The sequence below is a fragment of the Equus asinus genome, chromosome 23 (assembly GCF_041296235.1).
Source record: "Equus asinus isolate D_3611 breed Donkey chromosome 23, EquAss-T2T_v2, whole genome shotgun sequence".
Classification (NCBI taxonomy): domain Eukaryota; kingdom Metazoa; phylum Chordata; class Mammalia; order Perissodactyla; family Equidae; genus Equus; species Equus asinus.
The window spans coordinates 49663338-49684576 of NC_091812.1; the positions used below are offsets into that span (position 1 = coordinate 49663338).

The 21239-nt window shown below is 36.2% G+C and overlaps 1 protein-coding gene across 12 annotated transcripts in view; it reads left to right on the forward strand.

The window, feature by feature from the left end:
• CNTLN (centlein) overlaps positions 1 to 21239 on the forward strand; it is a 332812-nt gene that overhangs the window by 293283 nt on the left and 18290 nt on the right. For 7 of the 12 annotated variants that reach the window (XM_070495470.1, XM_070495472.1, XM_070495465.1 and 4 more), the window contains 3 exons: positions 7417 to 7602; positions 10176 to 10253; positions 19743 to 20438. In XM_070495470.1, coding sequence (XP_070351571.1) covers positions 7417 to 7602; positions 10176 to 10253; positions 19743 to 19844 — 366 coding nt within the window. In that variant the 3' untranslated portion in view covers positions 19845 to 20438. Of the gene's footprint in view, positions 1 to 7416; positions 7603 to 10175; positions 10254 to 17022; positions 17265 to 19302; positions 19484 to 19742; positions 20439 to 21239 lie in introns of those variants that run through there. The other 5 variants (XR_011497243.1, XM_070495464.1, XM_070495467.1 and 2 more) reach the window with 5 other exon arrangements.

The following is a 21239-nucleotide window of genomic DNA, read 5'->3' on the forward strand; positions in this document are numbered from 1 at the left end:
TAAAGAAGAGAATGTGAACAAATTGTAGAATATCCCTAAAAGAATAATGTTCTAGAATTATCAGAACTTATAGATATAGCTAAATCAGTGCTCAAAAAAAAATATATATAGCCTTCTATGTTTATATTAATAAACAAGAAGTGATAAACATTCAGTTCAAGAATTAAATAACTAGAATCTAAAGCTTGAAATAGAATTTAACACATTAAAAATGTAAAATTAATAAATGAAAACACAGAGTTGTTTTTTGGGGAAAAATCAATAGAATAGATGAACCTTTAGCTTACCTAATTAAGAAAAAGAGAAACCATAACTATACAAAATAACAGTGAAAAGTGACAATAACCATAGATACAGAAAAAAAAAAGTATGACAGACAGCTTAGCTCAACTCTCTGCAAATAAATTTGAAAGCCTGGAAGAAATGGATAATTTTCTAGGAAAATATAATGTACCAAAACTCCCTCCAGAACAAATAGAAAATTAAAAGAAATTGTCAAAAAGTTTCCATCCCCTGCAATAAATACTAGGCCAAATTCAGACAAGTGCTCCCACGTCAGTAAAGAGCAGATAAATTCAATCTCATTAAAACTACTGCAGAACATGGCAAGAGAAAGATACCTTCCAAGTTGTTTTCAATTGTTGACCATTTTGTTACTGATTAAAATAGACATTATTGTCTTCTCAATAATTTTTGTGGACATGAGTTGACTCAGGTATAATGACATGCTGTTTTGCTGATATACTTACCTTTTTGTTTTTCAAGTAATTTTATTGACATCATAATGCTTTATAAAATTGTGTAATTTTGGGTGTACATTGTTATTTATCAATTTCTGAATCCACTTCATCATGCTTACCCCCAGTAGTCTAATTTTGGTATGTCACCATACCCCCCAACCCCCTTCCCCTCAGGTGACTACTAATCTGTTCTTTTTATCCATGTATTTCTTGTCTTCACAAATGAGTGAAATCATGCAGTATTTGTCTTTGTCTGGCTTATTTCGCTTAACATCATACCCTCAAGGTCCATCCATGTTGTTGCAAATGGGACGATTTTGTCTTTTTTATGGCTGAGTAGTATTCCATTGTATATACATACACCACATCTTCTTTATCCAATCATCTGTAGAAGAGCATTTGGGTTGCTTCCACATCTTGGCTATTGTGAATAATGCTGCAATGAACATAGGGATGCCTTCCAAATTTTTTTGGAAGTTGGCACAAAACTAAAATGAATCAATCTCATATTAATGCAGAAGTCCTAGATAAAATACTAGCAAATAGAATTCAAAAGAACATCAAAAAATAATATACCCAAGATTTGTGGGTTCAGATCCCAAGCATGGACCTGGCACCACTTGTCAAGCCACACTGTGGCAGCATCCCACATAAAATAGAGGAAGATTGACACAGATGTTAGCTCAGCGACAATCTTCCTCAAGCAAAAAGAGGAAGATTGGCAGCAGATGTTATGTCAGAGCCAATCTTCCTCACACACAAAAAACCCCAAGCTATTAATTCTATTAGTAGATTTATGATGAAAAATCATATTATAATTTATATGGATGCTAGAATGGATTTAAGATGATTTGGCATCCATTTTTGTAAGAAATAGAAATAAAATGAATAGATAGCTATGTTAAACTATATATTATATATTAATATATTAAAATACATTTCTTAATGTATTCAAATATGGCCCTTAATTCTAAGGCCGGCATAGTATTTCCTAGGAAGTAGAAGGAATCCCACTAAAATCAGGAACAAGTCAAGTATGCCCATCAAAATTACTATTTCATGGGGCTGGCCCTGTGGCCGAGTGGTTAAGTTCGCGCGCTCCACTGCAGGCGGCCCAGTGTTTCGTTGGTTCGAATCCTGGGCGCGGACATGGCACTGCTCATCAAACCACGCTGAGGCAGCGTCCCACATACCACAACTAGAGGAACCCACAACGAAGAATATACAACTATGTACTGGGGGCTTTGGGGAGAAAAAGGAAAAAATAAAATCTTTAAAAAAAAAAGTATATATATTAAAATTACTATTTCATATTGTTCGGGAGGAGCTTAATATCCCATACAATAACAAAAGAAAGAAATTAAAGGTATAAAATTGGAAAATAAAAGATAAAATTATCAACATTTCCAGATTTGATCTAATTCCTGGAAACTAACAAGGAATCAGCTGAAAAACTCCTATGACAAATAAGATATTTCAGTAAGCTAAATCTATACCAACAATCTTTATGTATACAAGTAACCAGTATTAGACGCAGGAACAAAAGGTAAATGCCCAGGAATAAACTAGGTTTATAAAGAGAAAACTTAAAGGTGATCCTCAGAAACACAAAGACTTAAACAACTGGAAGGGAACACCATGGTCTTTGATTATGAAGACTCAACATCCTGAAATGTTAACATGATCCAAATAAAATTGAACATCATTCAAAGAAAATTACCAGTAAGATTTTTATAGGGGGAGGGAATCTAGACAAGCTCAATCTGAAGTTTATATGGAAAACCAAACAAGCAAGAATTACCAAGAAAAATCTGAAAAGAAGGGTAATAAGAGGGAGATAGCTCTACCAAGTGTTAACATTTATTATAAAGCCTCACTAGTTAAAATATAAAGCTTCACTAATGAAAAGAGAAATGGAACAGAATGGAAAGTCCAGAAACTGACCTAAGCACATATGAGATCAGTGGGGAAAAGATGGCCTATTCAATAGGTGGTGAGGGGACAACTTCGTATGATTTTGTGTAATAATTTTCTATATGATTGCAAATGGATAAAGCATTTAAAACTGAAAAACAAAAACTTAAAAGTAGCAGAAAAAATCATGGTTTGAAAATACATTTATATATATCTCATTATGGAGAATGCTTTTTAAAGTAACACACTAAATTAAAAAATGCGAAAGGAAAAGATTCATTGAGTACATAGAAAATTAAAAATATTTTTTCAATGGCGTAAAACACTATAATTACTGTCAAAAGAAAAATACAGACATCATCATCATCATCGTGGCAGAGGAGGATCCTCTTGTCTCTTCCCTTCAATCTACGCAGGTAAAACATCCATAACCCAACAAAGGCTACATTGCACAACACACCAGAACACCAGAAAGATACACACATTGGTACGTACAAAGGTGGGTGAATTGGAGCACACAGAGGAGGTTAAGTGGGGGAAACAGCAGAGGCACATGTTCAACTCCAGCCAGCCAGCTGTGGCAGCATGTGTGGCCACAGGAAGCAGAGCAGTAGCAAAGGCAGAGCCCTGTGATCCCGGGCCCCTGGACTCAGCTTGGAGCTTGGTAGCAGCAGAGGTGCACAGAGGAGTCCTGCATCCCTACTGTAGTGACACCTGTGACCACAAGGTAACAGGCAACAGCTGAGATGGCGCCCCAAGTACCAGGTTTCCTCCACAACCCTAACCCTCCCTCTACCATGGAGGTGGAACTTCTGACCCAGGTGATCCTGGATGTGGCTGAGACACCAGCCATCCCTGTGCCCCCAGCAGCAAAGGCAGCAACAGCAAGGCATCCGTGACCCCCAGAAGCACAGACAGCCACAACTGAGAGTACTGGCGACACCACAAATCAAGGTGGTGGAGAGTGGAACAGTGCAGATCCTCAAATATAGCTGGAGGCAGCTCAGGTAAGAGAAACTGAAAACTACCACTATAGTGCCACCCACTGAAAAACAAAAGAAAAGCTTCTAGTCTCTAAGAGGTTGAAAAGTTTGAATCAAAACAAAGCTATACCAAAATAAAATACATGTTTGCTGCAACAAATGTGCCAGCAGAGGAGTAACAGCAAGCACCACAAAAAGCCACGGTACCATGGCATTACAGCAAGAAAACAGTTCTCCAGAAAACATACATAAAGTCATGGAAGATTGTGATCTAACTGATTAAAAATTCAAAATAGCTGTTATGAAGGAACTCAACAAGCTACAAGAACCTCAGAAAGGCAGTTCAGTGAGCTCAGGAATAAAATCAGTGAACAGAAGGAATACTTTACCAAAGAGATTGAAACTTTAAAAAAGAACTTAAAAATTCTGGAACTGAAGAACTCAATAAATGAGATGAAGAATACATTAGAAAGCATTGGAAATAGAGCAGATGATATGGAAGAGAGAATAGTGAGCTCAAAGATAAAAACAGAAACGGTTCAGGTAGAAGAGGAGAGAGAGCTAAGACTTTTAAAAAATGTAGAAATTTTACGAGAATTATCTCACTCCATTAGAAAGGGCAACATAAGAGTAATGGGTATCTCAGAAGGAGAAGAGGGAGAGGAGGGAGCAGAGAGCTTATTTAAAGAAATAACAGCTGAGAACTTCCCAAATGGGGAAGGAACTGAATATCCAAATCCACAAAGCTAATTGGACACCCAATTGTCTCAACACAAAAAAACCTTCTCCAAAACCCATGATAACTGTCAAAAATCAATGAGAAAGGGAGAATATTAAAAGAAGTCAGGGAGAAAAAGACAACAAAGGAATACCCATTAGGCTATTAGCAGCTTTCTCAGTAAAAACCCTACAGGCCAAGAGAGAGTGGAAAGATACATTCAAAACTTTGAAAGATAAAAACTGTCAGCCACGAATACTCTATTGAGCAAAGTTGTCTTTCAGATATGAGAGAGAAATAAAGGATTTCCCAGACAAACAAAAGCTGAGGGAGTTCACCACTACTAGACCTGCCTTACAAGAAATGTTCAAAGAAGCCAATGACATTTTTCGTTGAAATAAAACAAGGAATCCTAAAATTTGTATGGAACAACAAAAAACCCCAAGTAGCCAAAGGAATCTTGAGAAAAAAGAACAAAGCTGGCAGTATCACACTCCCTGATTTCAAAATATGCTACAAAGCTATAGTAATCAAAACAGCATGGTACTGGCACAGAAACAGACACAGATCAGTGGGACAGAATTGAAAGCCCAGAAATAAACCCCATATCAATGGACAGCTAATTATCAAGGAGCCAAGAACATACAATGGAGAAAGGAAAGTCTCTTCAATAAATGGTGTTGGGAAAACTGGACAGCCACATGCAAAAGAATGAAAGTAGACCACTATCTTATACCATGCACAAAAGTCAACTCAAAATGGATTAAAGACTTGAATTAAGACCTGAAACCATAAAACTCTTGGAGGAAAACATAAGGAATACGCTCTTTAACATCGGTCTTAGCAGTATCTCTTCGAATACTATGTCTACTCAGGCAAGGGAAACAAAAGGAAAAATCACAAATGAGAGTACATCAAACTAAAAAGCTTCTGCATGACAAGGGAAAGCATCAACAAAACAAAAAGACAACCTACCAATTGGGAGAAGATGTTTGCAAATTATATCTCCAATAAGGGGTTAATATCCAAAATATATGAAAAACTCATAACAACTCAACAACAATAAAACAACTTAATTAAAAAATGGTCAAAGGATCTGAACAGACATTTTTCCAAAGATATACAGACGGCCAGCAGGCACATGAAAAAATGTTTAACATCACTAATTATTAGGGAAATACAAATCAAAACCCAATGAGATATCACCTCATACCCATCAGAATGGCTATTATTAAAAAGACAAGAAATAGCAAGTGTTGGAGAGGATGTGAAGGAAAGGAAACCCTTATACACTGCTGGTGGGAATGTAAATTAGTGCAGCCACTATGGAAAACCGTATGAGATTCCTCAAAAAATTAAAAACAGAACTACCATATGATCCAGCTATTCCACTTCTGGTTATTCATCCAAGATTACAAAAACACTAATTCAAAAAGATACATGTACCTCTCTGTTCATTGCAACTTTATTCACAATAGCCAAGACTTGGGAACAACCTAAGTTCCCATCAATAGATGAAACGATAAAGATGTGGTATACACATATACACAATGAACTACTACTCAGCCATAAAAAAAGATGAAATCATGAATGGTCCTTGAGGGCTTGAGGGTATTATGCTAAGCAAAGTCAGACAGAAAAAGACAAATAGTGTATCATTTCACTCATATGTGGAAGATAAACAAACACATAGATACAGAGAATAGATTGGTGGTTACCAGAGAGGAAGCAGGTGGGAGGAGGGTGAAAGGGGTAAAAGGGCACATATGTACAGTGATGGATGGCAACTAGACATTTGGTGGCAAATACGATGTAGTCTACACAAAAGGTGAAATATAATGATGTACACGTGAAATTTATACAATGTTGTAAATCAATGTTACCTAAATAAAAAAGAAAAATACAAAGTATGAAAAATTTAAAAGTATACAACAGACAAATATAATTTCCCTAATATATAAAGAGCTCCTATAAATCACTAATAAAAATAGAAAAAAATTACTAAAGAAATATAATTGCCTCTTAAGGCTGATGCTTGACTTTGTTTTTAATAAGAGAAATGAAACTTAAAAATACAGTGAAAAGATAAACTACACTGAGATACCAGATTGGTGTTTTGCTAATGGTATGGAGAAACAAGTACTTTCGTATATTCTTCGTGGAGGTGTAACTTGGTACTGTCTTGGAGAGGGGGAGAATTAAGTAACGGCTTTCAAAATTACAGTAATACGCACCCTTTGGTGCAGCAATTTCAATTCTAGGGATATATCCTAGGGACACAAATGTATATATGAACACCATTATTTATTGCAATGTTGCTTTAGCTGGCAAAAGATTGAAAACAGCCCAAACCTCTGGCCAGCCTGCTGTCACCTCACGAAGCCAGGCACCGAGGCTCAGAGCTCTGTTCATCCAGAGTAAGGGCTGTCCTTTTCTCATGCACCCATAGGCATGGTATGGGCTAGCATTTATTAATTTCTCAAAGGGAGAACATAGACTCTTGTGAAGCAATCCTAGATTTTTATGATTTTTTTCAATCCTGTAGTATTGTCTTGCCCACACGTAATTTAATTTTACTTCTGCTCAACTTCTCTTTATCAAGTCCTTTCAAAGCATTTCTAATTCAGTTTTAATAAAATATAAACAATTCTCTTTATGCAGTTGTATTTTATCAGTTTATGTAATAATTAATTATGTAACTAACATGTTACAACTAATATCACACATTTAGAAATAAATAAGACTGAGAATTGGCATCAGCTCAGCTGGTGGGAGTAGCTGTGCTCTGCTGCAGGCATTCATCAACCAAGATATCAGTTGGTGAATCTGAAGGAGGGATTGGAGAGTTCTGGTTAATCCAGCAAATTGCTTAAATGGTTAATTAAAAGAGCTTTTGTTACGTACTGATGATAAGAGCAATCCATTATGTTCCAAAATAAGTAAAATCAGAGTAATCCTAATAAAAAATGATTTGGTAGTATCTTCACATTTTTATGTTATGACTGCTTTATCTTCATTTATGACTTCCATATGAGCCTACATTCTTTCCAATATATTGCAGGCTTTGGTCAAAGAGTTACAAACTGATGTCCATTCGATAAGGCGACATATCAGAGAGCTTAAAAAAATGCGGAAAAACAGGGACGCTTATAAAACATCAACCCATAAAGCCCAGACCTTGGCAGCTTCTATCCTGAACATTTCACAGTCAGATCTAGAGGAAATATTGGACACGGAAGATGAAGTGGTAAGATCATTTAAATATTTATTTATAAAGGGCTTTTTTACACATTGAATTTAAGTACATGTTTAAATTTGTTTTATAATTCTTAGAATTTCATCTTTAAGACAATATTAATAAGGTTAAGATTAATAATGCACCAGTGAAAGATTTATCAAGAGTATTAACCAACTCAAAAAAACTTGAGAAGTTTAACTTGTGTGATATAGAGATAAGCCAGTACATATAACCTTTAGAACTGCTTGTTTGTTATTCATTCAGTTATCCTTTCCTGTCTCCTCTATTTTCTTTTAATTTAGTTAATCATATATCTTGTAAACTAATATTTTTTATTAAGCCAGTTTGAGTGGATTTAGTTAGCTTGGTCATTGACTTGAGGATTACTCCTCCTCTGTGAGATTTTTAAAAGAAGTAAATCTATTGCTTTCCTAGCTGAATTCAAAAGTATTGTTGATCAAGTTAAAGAAGAATATATTTATTGCTTTAAATTGGGTGAAATAGTCCTGTGTGAGTGAACTTATGTGCATACAGGTGTGGGTACCTCCAGGGGACGGCACTGCATTTTTGGCTTAGTTATTACCTCGTCAGCAGCGGAATCTCACGCTCTCCACAGTCTTCTGTGCCGCCTGTGGAGGATACTCAATCCTGTTCTACTGTTGTCTCTGAACTTTAATACATGAATATGAGATCTTTTATTGTTTGGAAATGTTAAAGAGATGATGGCACCAGTAGCTTCTCAATAAATATTTGCTCAGTGAATTAAATGATAGACTTAAATATTTGTATGAGAACATCCTCCAGCCACCCCACCCCCTCTCCCCGCCATCAGCTTCTCAAAGAACTTCTGGAGTAGAACAGATCTACAGCTTGCTAAGGTTTTTAAACTGCCAAGAATTCTTAGAAAAGAGGTCAAAGGAATCCTGCTGAGACTGTTGTCATCCTTTGGGTGAATAGGATAGGAAATTATCAGTTTCCTATTTCCAGCAACTATGCCACAATGTCCGTGACTCTCTACTGAATTCTGAACGTTGAAGTACAAGAACATTATCAAATATAGCATCAAATATGAGACACCCAGGAAATAATACTGTCTCTGGCAGGAGTGTTAACTATATCTTATTCTAGGCATTTAATTTTAGGAGGAGACAGATTAATTACAAAAATCACAAAATTTGTTGATTGACGATGAGAAACCCAACAAAAAATTAAGGTTGAGTCCTCCTCTGTTGCCTAAGAGTTTAAAACAAGCAAATTTAGCAAAATCCCTCACGTGTGTATGTATGTATGCATGTGAGTTTGTGTGTCAATGTGTGTACACAAACACAGATACATATTCTGGAAGACAGGGCCACCGCCTTTGTGCGGTCTCAAAAGATGCCCTCTTTAGGCTTACAAATTAGAAAAAAACACCCCCTCTAAATGGACAAACTAGAAAAAGTTGTCCCCTTTGAGTATATGAATTAGAAAAGGATCTCTAATAGTCCCTTAGAGTAGATGGCTCACTTCTGTGAAGAAATGGTACCTGGGCCTCTGGGCAGGTGCAGTCTGGAGCCAGAGTACGCAACACTGCAATACACTATGCGCACCACACCACCTTAAATGGAAGTCCTCCTGAAGGAAAAGAGCTCCAGCAGAAACACACTGTTCTGAGAAGGATCCGTGTCCCTTGATGTATTTACTAGATTTAACTATAGACCAGAGCTTATTTCGACTGATCCCTGCATCTTTCAGGGCTCTAAAGAGTTGAGTGATTTGTCCAAGCAGAGCCCAACCCACCTGACCTATATTCTTTAAACTACAGTGACCTCTAGTAAATTCATGTAAAAAACTGTGATAGCCTAGGTGAAGTGCCTCGCCTGATACCTGGCATACAGTAAATTTCAACAAGTGGTAGTTTCCCAAACCCTTCCCTTTTTGAAAAGTCCATTTTTTTTGTAAACTGGATCACGATTTTAACTGAATAATCAACTGCTCATGTGAATACATTGTACTTTCAGAATATTTTGCCTTGATAATTGATGGACTGAAAATATTTAGTGACTTACAACACTTTAAGTTGGAGTGTCCTTTGCCTGTCAGTTAGTTATTGGATATTTCAAATAAGCAAGTGCTTGGATACACCAGAGCCACACCATGTCCTATTTTGTTTGTAATTGTAACACTTACCCCTTAGTTATCTATTGACAACTCAGATTTTTGAGTATACGGTTTTATATCTTATGACAGTCACTTAAATGATCCTTTTCTACAACTCCACCTTATTTTCACTTTATTTTAATCACTTTCATCTCCACCTCAGTCCCTACCTTGAGCTCCACTGTGGAGGAAGAAATAAAATATTCTTGAATTATATCGCAAAGTATAGAATTTTAGCTTTATCTTCCACGTGTATGTATGCAAATATGCATAAATTAAATATTAAAGAGCATGGATTTGAATATTCTCTACTTTGAAAGGACAGGCTGCTCTTTGTTGAATCCAGTTCTACCAAGATCGCTTTACATTTATTCAGTAGCTAATAGTATCATCAAGTTCATATAAATGCAATTCCCACCCGTGTTTTTATTTTCTTCCTTTAGGAAATTGAAAGGACAAAGATGGATGCTGAGAATGACAAGGAATGGCTGTTGTACATTCAGAAACTTCTTGAAGGACAGGTATGTCATTTTTCTACTGCATATATTAAAACTTGCAGATAAAAATTCCAAGCCTTACATTTTTCCTAGATGTCTAACTTCTTGTAAACACACCTTATTTATTTCTGTTAGGTAAAGAAGAATTCCAATAGGTAGACAGGAAAGTTAACCCTCTATTTGTTCTTTTGGACTTAACAAATGAAACAAATGCCTTGGGAAAGGGCCAACATGGACCTTAGCAAATGCATTAATTAAATTATTGAGTCAACCTCTATGCTTGCTAGACTGAACAGGATCCATTCTCTCAGCCCTCTTAGGAAAAGAGATTCTTTATTATGTGTCTTTAAAGTTAGTAGTTGATATGGACACCTGAGGAGTTCATGGGTTTCAGTGACCTTTTACTATGGACCTGTTTCCAGTCAATTCATGTTTTCCTCACAGCCAGACAGCTGTTTATTACTGTGTCTTCCCGCATTCTCTACAATATTTTCTACTGAGACCTCGAGCAGCTTGTTAGTGGGAAGTAAATATTGATTTGGCATCCTGTCAATGCAGAAAGAATGAAAAAATTTCCACCAGAGGCCCCTCAAACATTTTCCTATCGACATTTTCTGGGCCGAGTGGAAAGCTGCATAGAGGATGACAAGGCCAAGACGAGTTGAAATCCCTGAGGGGTCTATTGAGACTGCTGCTGTGACCTGTGTGGTACTTTTTCTTCCCTTTCAAGTATTTTTTTAATACACACATAGTCTGCTGGGATGTGCCCCTCTTGTAAGTGATCAAGGGCAGTTTATTGGCAGGTGAGCGCTCTGCTTTTCTAGTCATAGCCAGCTTGTGTTTTGACATCTCTGACAGCATGTAATGTATTCTAAAACTTTTTTATTATAGTTCTTTTTGCTCAACCTAATTGTCTGGTTTTAAATTAAACCGGAATAAAAAGAGCTAAAACATATTTCTCAAAATAGCAAAAAAAAAAATTTTTATTGTCCTGTGATTTTTAGCAAGTCATTGTAAATGCTTCTATGTAAAGATTAAAAGTAAAAGCTGATATTAGAGGCAATTATTTAACAAATAGCAGTATCTGTGCTTTTGAAAAAGTCAAGAATAGGTAAATAACATATGACCTACTTATCTTCTTGTATGCATTTTATGTATCTCTGGAACATTATCCGAATCACTTCTATAGTAATAGAAGGCGATGGACAATCTCCGGCTCACAGTTGTTTAAGTGTAGACGTGCAGGTGCTGGACGAAGGCTTCCACAGTGACAACTCACTTTTGAGAAGAAAGGCTGTTTCTCAGTTGTGTTGTGTGCCCAGCATCAGCCCAGTGCCCGGCACATCAAAGGAGTTCAGCAATGATTGTTATGGGTTACTTTTATCAGCTTGGAAATGATAAAAATAAACTTTTTAATGAATTTTTTTAGTATTCAACTTGTAAATATGACCCTTTAAGGTGGAAATTATATCACCAATTATGAACATAAAAATAGTAAATCAAAATGTACAAATCTTTATTAAATTTTGCTGAAGCCGTACTGGCACCAGACCTGATTTTTGACTAACACATGTAGACGTACAGACCCACATTATACGTTATCTGGATGTATGCTTATTTTGTCAAGTGAGTGTAAAAGAATCCTGTTGACAGTGGCGTTAGACCGCTTCATGCTGCAGTTTGACATAGAGCCTTTTTGTGCCACTGAGCCTAGACTCTGGGATATAATTGCCCAGTAGTATTGATTTAATTGCCCGGGTTTATTTGTGGACTCCTAATTATTGACTGGAGGTAAATTTAATGGAGCAGCCTTTGTGAACACGTGGAAACCGCTGCTGTTGCTGTTATACATAATGAACTGCATCCTGCGCCTTTAGATCATTTTTCAAGCTAATTTTATTCCACGGTGACAGTATGATAACATTTAAAAAGTCAAAGACTTTTTATTTTTATTACTGACATAGGTGGTTTTGCTGATGTCTTTGAATTTTGTGGAAAAAAAAATAAGGACTTCATTGGTTGAACTAAATGTCGCTTTATAATTGCACCCAAGAGAACAATCTATAAAATAGAAAACATCTTTTTTTTTCTAGTCTAGGTTTCTTCTCTCTCAATTCCAGCAATTATATTTCTCCTGAATTTTAGAAAAGGTTTTCTTTGTCCACAAATTTTTTTAGAGTCTAAGTTCTCCTCACAGGATTGTGTGGACAAGAGTGTAAATATGTTCATTCGTACATTTTGTTTAGTTTATGGCCTACAGCTCCATGTATCTGAGGTTACGTGATCTTCAAGTTGTGGAACAATTGTGTGCATTCCCTAAAAAATGCTAATTAATTCAATATTGATATTTGATTATTAAAATATTTTGAAGATAAAATTATAGGAAAACGTCCCTTTTATGTTCGCCCTCTTTGTTGGGTGCTGTATGTAATGGAATTCTGAGATTATAGGAGTTAATCTGGCCTTCTGGTTTTATCTCTTTTTTAAGGATTAGGCCACAGAATTGTCTTCTGTTACAGAAATTTTTTTTGCATTCATTTAATGAAAATTTGTATTGGTAAAATATTTACCACAAAATAAAAAGCTGTTTGACCATGTGGCAATATGAGACTGCACAATAATATAATACCTACTGTTCCTGTTAGCCAGAAATGCATGAGAACTAAAAGGTCTAAAACCTTAACTTATCCATATTTAATACAGGATGCAAATGTGTCCTCATTATTTCAAGTAGTCCTGATGAAATTGGTAATTTTATATATTTGATCTTTATCTGCACCTAACCTTTGCCCCCTAGATTTCTAGAAATGAGAATCACACTGAAAAAAATCTACTCCCATTTTTTTATGGCATAGCTGGCTTTTAATTTCTTTAAACATTTTTACTTGTATTAGTTTCTCTTTTTGCATTAATATGTTTTAAAAAACTTAAAATTTATAGCAGAGACAAACAGGCAAATTAATGGTTATAATAGAATGGGAGAACCCCCAAAAATTGGTTTTCTGTAGTTTAAGGAGTGGGAGAAAAAACAGAGCTAGGAAAGGTAGGCTAGGAACAAACTGTAAAAGCTTTTGAGAAGGAAAGGGGTATAATCAGAGTTGTGCCGATACCTGAGATCAATATACAGGATGGTTTGAAGGCAGAAGAGACTGGGAGCCAGAAGGTAGTCTAGGCAAAAGGCAGTGAGGGCCTGGATGTGCCCTAGCCATGGAAATAGAAAGGATGAGATAGATGTGATTGACGTTAGAGTGACTGAATTGATGACAGTAATGAAATTAGATGAAGGGGTCAGAAAGCAGAAACCAAAGATGGGTGAGTTTAATAACTTACATGATGAGAAAGAATTTTAGGGATCAAAAGAGATAGATCATATTTGGTAGGAGGGAGATGTCAACAATGAAGACAGAAAATGTAGTAGGTATGTTTTATTAGCAATATTCAGGGATTCACAATTTGTCATTAATTCAACCCAGCCTTCTGTTTGGCTTTTCTCAGTGAAATTTAACCATTTAAGAACACATTTCAAACTCTTACAACTCAACAACAAAAAGAAAATAAACTGATTTGAATGGACATTTCTACAACAAGATATACAAATAGCCAATAAGCACATGAAAGGATGCTCATCACTAGTCACTAGGGAAATGCAAACCAAAAGCCAAAATGAGATATGTACTTCACACCCAGTAGGATGGGCTATAATTAAAAAGACAGACAATAACAAATGTTGGTGAGGACGTGGAGAAATTGGAACCCTCATATATCACTAGTGGGAATGTAAAATGGTGCCGCTGTGTGGAAAATAGTATGGCAGTTCCTCAAAAAGTTAAAGATAGAGATTATATGATCCAGCAGTTCCACCCCCGTGTATATACCCAAGAGAAATGAAAACCTATGTCCCTATAAAAACTTCTGCATGAATGTTCATAGCAGCATTATTCGTAATAACTCAAAAGTGGAAGCAACCCAAATATCCATCAGCTGATGAATGGATGAACAAAATGTGGTATATGGATACATAGGAATATTATTCGACTATAAAAAAGGAATGAAGTCCTGCTATGTCCTACAACATGGAAGAACTTGTAAACCTTATGCTAAGTGAAAGAAGTTATACACAAAAGGCTACATATAGTATGAGTGCATTCATATGAAATATGCAGAATAGGCAGATCTATCAAGACAGAAAATAAATCAGTAGTTGCTAGAGGATGGAGGGAGATAGGGAGTGGCTGCTAATGGGTAAAGGGTTCTTTTTAGGTAATAAAAACCTTCTGGAATTATAGAGTGGTGACGGCTGCACAACCTTGTGAATATAATAAAAACCAATGACATATACTTTAAAATGGTGAATTTTATGTTATGTAACTTAGATCTCCATTTAAAAAATGAATTCCTTAATATGAGACATACTGAAAGAGAAAAAAAGAATACATTTAAAACTAAATTCAATAAAGTTCTCCTATCACATATGCTATGTCCTCCATCATTAGCACAAATTGCCTTAAATGTGTTTGAATTTTAATTTCTGTCTACGGACCACAAATATGAATAAATGAGGCAAATTATTTTGTTTTATACTTAATCTTTTTCCTTTCAGTTGGCACATAGATGTCCCTCTATTATACTCTAATTGATATTACCTCCTCACATATCCAAACAAGGAGTCAGCAACTTACACTCTGCTGTCTAAGAGAGAGTTTATTTGTTCTGCCCATTCTAATCCTCAAAATTAAAATTATAAGAAAGGTCATTTAGTTTTGTTTTCAGGCCTTAATAATACCAGAAACAGTCCTTTGTACTTGGGACTTTATAAAGGCAATGGAAAGAATTAGTGGAGATAAAACTGAACTTGTGCTTTGGAATCCATTCGAAAAACATGTATTGGGTGCCTACAGGGTGCCAGGGATTGTTTCCAGTTTGGGGGCACAGAGTGAACAGAAGACACAAAAATCTCTGCCATCATGGAGCTTACATTTCTGGGGATGGAGGACAATGAACAAATAGTTAAATTATATAAACTGTGAAATTTATTGAACAAAATTAACTTGAACAGATGCCCTAGTTAAATTTCCATACCAAGAAACCTCACGCAGTATCAACTCTTCACTTACCCATTTCTCCCTTCATGCCAAAGAGTTCGAGCTGGTGTAACTGCACTGACATAACCAGGAGCATCACTTCTCCCTTTTTATGCGAGAGAGAAAGAAATCATGCAGGCTTTCTGAACTTTGTAGTCCCTGGCACATACCATCCGAGATGAAACCCGAGGCAGCATAATTGTTGGGTTTGTTGTTTCAGACGTATTTGACGGGGCAAGTGACCAAGGATCTTTGCTGTTGGCCAGTCAGGTTGCCACTTCAATGCAACTCCAAAATCCTGTCAGTAAAAGGATGGTTGTGCTTTCTATATCGGAGGGAGTTCGGGGGGAGCCTCAGCCCCCTCCACAACGCGTCCAGAGAGAAGTTAATTGACTCTAAGCTGCCTGTGTGAAATAAACTTGCACTTAATCTGGGCTCCCAAGTGGCAGAAAGTTGAGGTCTCCTAGTCTTCTTAGCGTTTTTAAAACATTACACAGTTTAAGAAAATAGGGCAAACAAATAAGCAGACCCTGTGAATTTTTAAAGCATTTTTCCAGGGCATGTCATATTTTAAGCATAGTTTCCACCATAACTCTTCCTAACCTATAGGTGAATGCTGAGAATTGATGTTCATTTGATACTGTAAGATTTTGAAGAGCCTTCTCAAATCATTGTAGATTAATTATGTCTATCTAGTCTTCGGGTTAACTATAATTTATGAAATTTAAGAGTTAGTGATAATTTGTGTGTGATATGTGATAATGCTCTATTAATTAAAACAGCCAGTTAACTTAAAAAATCCTATTCTTAACCATTCTCAAAAAACAAGAATTTTTGTTAATTCATCCTAGACTAAGCATAAATTTTTATCTGTATAATCTATGAGAAAAGGTGGCTAAATGATTAGTGTAAACTTGGTAAGAGAGGCTATTTTTAAAATCAAGGCTGTTAGTGCATTCATTATTTGAATATGTGTTGAGTCTACTCCATAAATAAAGAACTATTTTTAAAGTAAGAGGGACATCTACTTAAAATTTTTTGGTTAACAATTACTTTAAGTTATTGTATTCATTTGAAAACAAGTATATTTTATGAAATGTTTGTAATTCTGACTTTTCCTTAGTCGTCTTCTAAGTTTGTTTCAATTCTTAACTATTTTATTATAAAATTACATTGATTTTATATTGTAAAATTACAACTTGTTCTTATACATTAAAAAAATAATTTTTGAGAGGCTCCTTTGAAGACCCAGATTTACACGCCAGTGAGCTACAAGTTATAAACAGCGAGTAGAATGAGCACTGGGTTTAGAGAAAAACAATGTAGGAATTGCTTCATAAAAAAGGAAAATAGGGGCTGGCCCCATGGCTGAGTGGTTAAGTTCATGTTCTGAGCTCCAGCAGCCCAAGGTTTCACCAGTTTGGATCCTGGGTGTGGACCTAGCACCACTCATCAAGACATGCTGAGGTGGTGTCCCACATGCCACAACCAGAAGGACCCACAACTAAAAATATACAACTATGTATCCGGGGGGCTTTGGGGAGAAGAAGGAAAAATAAAGTCTTTTAAAAAATAAATAAATAAATAAATAACAAGTAAAAAAGTAAAAATAGAAAAGTTGAATTAAAACAAACATCTCCAACTAACTTGTAAGATTTATGAACTTTTGTCTAATATAAAGACATAATAATATTCTTCTGACCTATTTGTAGAAAACAATAGAAGAACCTAGAAGGGCAGATGGATGTACACATACTGTGCATCTTGATTAAAAGATTGATTGGTTTTTGAGGCCAGCGCTGTGGCATAGTGGTTAAGTTCAGCACACTCTGCTTCGGCGGCCTGGATTCTCGGGTTCAGATCCCAGGCACAGACCTACACCACTCATCAGCCATGCTGTGGCAGTGACCCACATACAAAGTGGAGGACGACTGGCACAGATATTAGCTCAGAGGTAATCTTCCTCAGCAAAAAAAAAGATTAATTGCTTTTTGAAATCCATAATGTGTTAGCCTCTATACAAAGCTTAAAGGAAGCTTACAATCTGATAAAACAGGATTGATGAACACTTGTGTTTAACTGTGGGGCTTTTCGTTTTATTGGGAGCCATAAAGGGGGTGGTCAGCAGTAAGTAGATGGACCTCTTGTTCCACCTTGCAGGCTTCCTGAAAGAGAAATTCTTTGAGATGGACTTTTTAAGGCAAGCAAAATGTCCAAGTACATGAGGTGGTGAAAATTGTTCAGATCACAAAATAATGAGTAGGTTTAGAGTTTTAACTTGGAAATGAAATTTGCAAATAAGATGATTAATGTCAATACATTGTGGCCTGGTAAAAGTACTGTGACATTATTACTTAGGAAATTATAGAACCTGCATATTTCCCAAAGTCTGTTCCATGGCCACCTGATAGTTCCACATGATAAACAGACCATGAGAAAAGCATGGACAAATGAATATAGAAACAGGTATTAGATTGCCCTCTTGAGAAACACAGTGCCTGTTAGCATCTTAAAGCCTCTAAGAGATCCTGAAATAAAGGCACTTTTTAAAGTTTGGTTTGTTTCCCAAACCTATTTGATCAGAGAACGCTTTTTTTCTTAGAACAGCTCTGGAGAATGACATTTTAAACACTCATCTCCACTTTTGTTTCTACCAGAAAGAGATGAGAGTTCCTTCTCCATCACATCTGCCTCTTTGATAGGAATGCATATAGTATCGAGACCACATGCCATAGTCAAAAGAAAGTCGCCTGGTAGTTTTGTCATTTTCTCGTGCATTTCTTTAACATCTAATATTAATGCTCTGAGAATTTAAGTTATCTAATTTGTAAAACTGGTAGTTTTGCCAACTATAACTCTTTTCCTCACCCCAGAAGGGCAATTTGTCAAAGTACAGATTTGCTGTTAGTATCATTATCTTTCATAGGGGAATCTAACATGTCCTTTCTCCTTGATTCTAAGATGTGTTTTCCTCACATTTTCACATTTCTGAAATCGGAATGCATATGCAGTATGGGTATATTTAAGTGGTAGGGTTTTTTCCCCAGAGAAAGCTGTTTTTAGGTCAATGTGTGTATCTCATATTCAACTGTATCTTAGAACTGAACAAATGTGATATTTTGGTATCTTGTGCTTTCTTCAGTGGTGAGTGTCAAGTAAGACAAGTGTGTGAAGCTCCTGGCGTAGACTCAGACTGCCTTAGGGAGAAGGCAGCTAAACTAGAAAGCTGCTTAATGGGATCCAAGGCAATTCTAGTTCTCCTTCGTGGCTTACATAATCTTTCTGTTTGTGCCTGTCTGGCCTGTAGTTTCCCTGCCAATGGCCAGTCTGTTCTGTTTTCCCCAGTTCAAATTCAGAAAAGAACCATTCTGGTTAGTTCACTAATTATACTCACCTTAGCTGAGCACGCCTGAGCCGCTTGCACATAGGGCATCAGGCTGTCTTTGTCCGGTGCTGACCAGTAATGCTATCACTGCTCATCCCAGCACCACAATGGGCCGGATGCTACTGCTCTGTAGAGAAGGGGACTGGGCATGATAAGTGTTCTCATTAATATATTCAGGAAAACAAAAGTAGTCTTTTCCTGGTTAATCAAAAGGACAACTCCAAGAAATGACTTAATCAACTTCTTAATTATTATAAACCTTTTATTTGAGACCAAACAGCTAGGGAGGAGGATAAAAGGAAGTTGGTAGGGCTATGGGAGGTAATTGGGGAACATTTCAGATTGCCTTTTACTCACAGCCCATAGTGTATTGTATGAATTGGAGTTCTACAGGCAACCCAGTGAAGCAGAGGGAACTATAAAACTTTACCAGAAAAGTTATATAAACTATGAAATTTAAAAATGTACTCTACATTTCATCAACTCAGCAGTTTGCAACATGTGTATTACACTTTGATATGCCAAACAAACGTTTCTATAACAACTTAATCAATGGGTATACTTTTGCCATTTTTTTCCCCTGAAATTTTACCCTACAACCCTTGAGATGTTCGGCTGTAGCACAGACAAGTGGATTGATAGTTCTCGTTCATTCTTTCATGAGTGATGAGCATACAGTACGACTTCTGTGGGCTGTGGGCCCTGGAGATGACTGTAACCTGCTATTGATCAGCTGATTGAGGATAAATGGCCCAGCTGCTTGTATTGCAGATTACATCATTAACATGGTCAGTAAACCATGAATTGTTCAATAAGGCGTTTATCTTTTTTCATTTTGCTTCTGCTCTTTTATCATTTTTATTATAAAAGACAAAATTACCCGCACTAACCAGCAAGATCAGTTGAAAAGAGACCCAGTAGGGTACCATCATGGGTGCAAAGTTGCAGATAGCTGAGTTCTAATGGTTTAATGATATTTAGTATGTGTTTTTGAACTGAAGAAAATATAGAGTTTTAATAATCTTTTTTTCTGTGTTTCTTCTACAGCTTCCTTTTGCCTCATATTTACTAGAAGCAGTACTCGAGAAAATAAATGAAAAAAAGAAACTAGTTGAAGAATATTTCACAATTATGAAAGATATTAGATGATATACGATAGAGAACTTTTTTCAAATGTGAAAACTTTTTATGTGGTGTGATTGGAAAACATGTGTTGCAATCCTGATACAATATCTGCTCCAACTATCAATAGTCAGGTTCAATACCAAAATAAGAAGTCTGAAACTAATTAATTGCTGAACAAGTGAAACTAATTAAGTGCATAGCCATTTAAAAGGAAATAGTGTAGCGTTTTATTGTTGGATACAAATATTGCCATAAATCAATGCAAACTTAAAAATGATTTTCCTTCCAGTGCATTAGGAAAAATTAGAACAAGCTTAGCACACACAAATTGGTCTGAATATAAAAAGAAAGAAGTATAAACTGAGGAGTTAATGTTTGAAGTTTTATAAAGAAACTAGACTTTTTACATAAAACTGCTATAAATGGCCTTAAATCATCCAGTGAACAACACATTTGTGTTGTAAGCAAATATAAAATAAAGCATCATAACTTAAGGAAGAACATTTAATGAAGTAACTTGTGTGATCCAACTGTATCTGTTCTCAACATACTGGATTATATAGGTGATACTGTATTTTCCTAGAACTATTCGGCAAAAATAAAAGCATATTCTCCTTCTCTCTTTCTCTTTTGTTCAATTCACAGTTCTTTGTGTGGTCATATAAATTAGCAGGGGACCACAAACCCAGTGTGTAAAATTAGACTAGATCTAGCATGACTCGTACTGTGGTCAACTAATTACATTCTTGACTATAGTGTCATCCTTATTTAGATTCCCAAACATCCCCGCCTCATTTCACTCCTGCACCATGTTCCTGCCACACTTGACTGTGTGGTTCCTCTAATGCCCCAAACTTCTGCCTGCCTCCAGTCTATGCCCTCGCTATTCTCTCTTCCCGGAATACTCTGTACTCAACTTTTCTCATGACTGTCTCCTTCTCATCATTCAGGTTCAGCTTACATATTCCCTCAGAGGCCATGGTACTATTTAATTTTCTTTATAACACAAAATAACTTATTTTACCTGTTCACTTATTTATTTTCTTGTTATTTCCTTCCCCCTAGACGCCCCCTTTAAAATATAGGTCCCATGAGGTTAAGGCAGAGATTGGCAAATCTGGCCTGCCACCTGTTTTTGTGTGGCCTACAAACCAAGAATTATCTTTACATTATCAAATGGTTAAGAAAAAATCAAAAGAAGAATAATATTTTGTAGCATGTGAAAGTTTTATGAAATTCAAATTTTAGTGTCCATCAATAAAGTTTTATTGGAACACAGTGGTGCTCGCTCATTTACGTATTGTTTACAGCTGCTTTCGCGCTGCAGTAGTGGAGGTGGTGAGCAGTTGCAGCAAACACCATATGTGTTGCTCTCATCACTTTGCATGCCTGCTTGGCATACCACAAAGCGCAGTGACA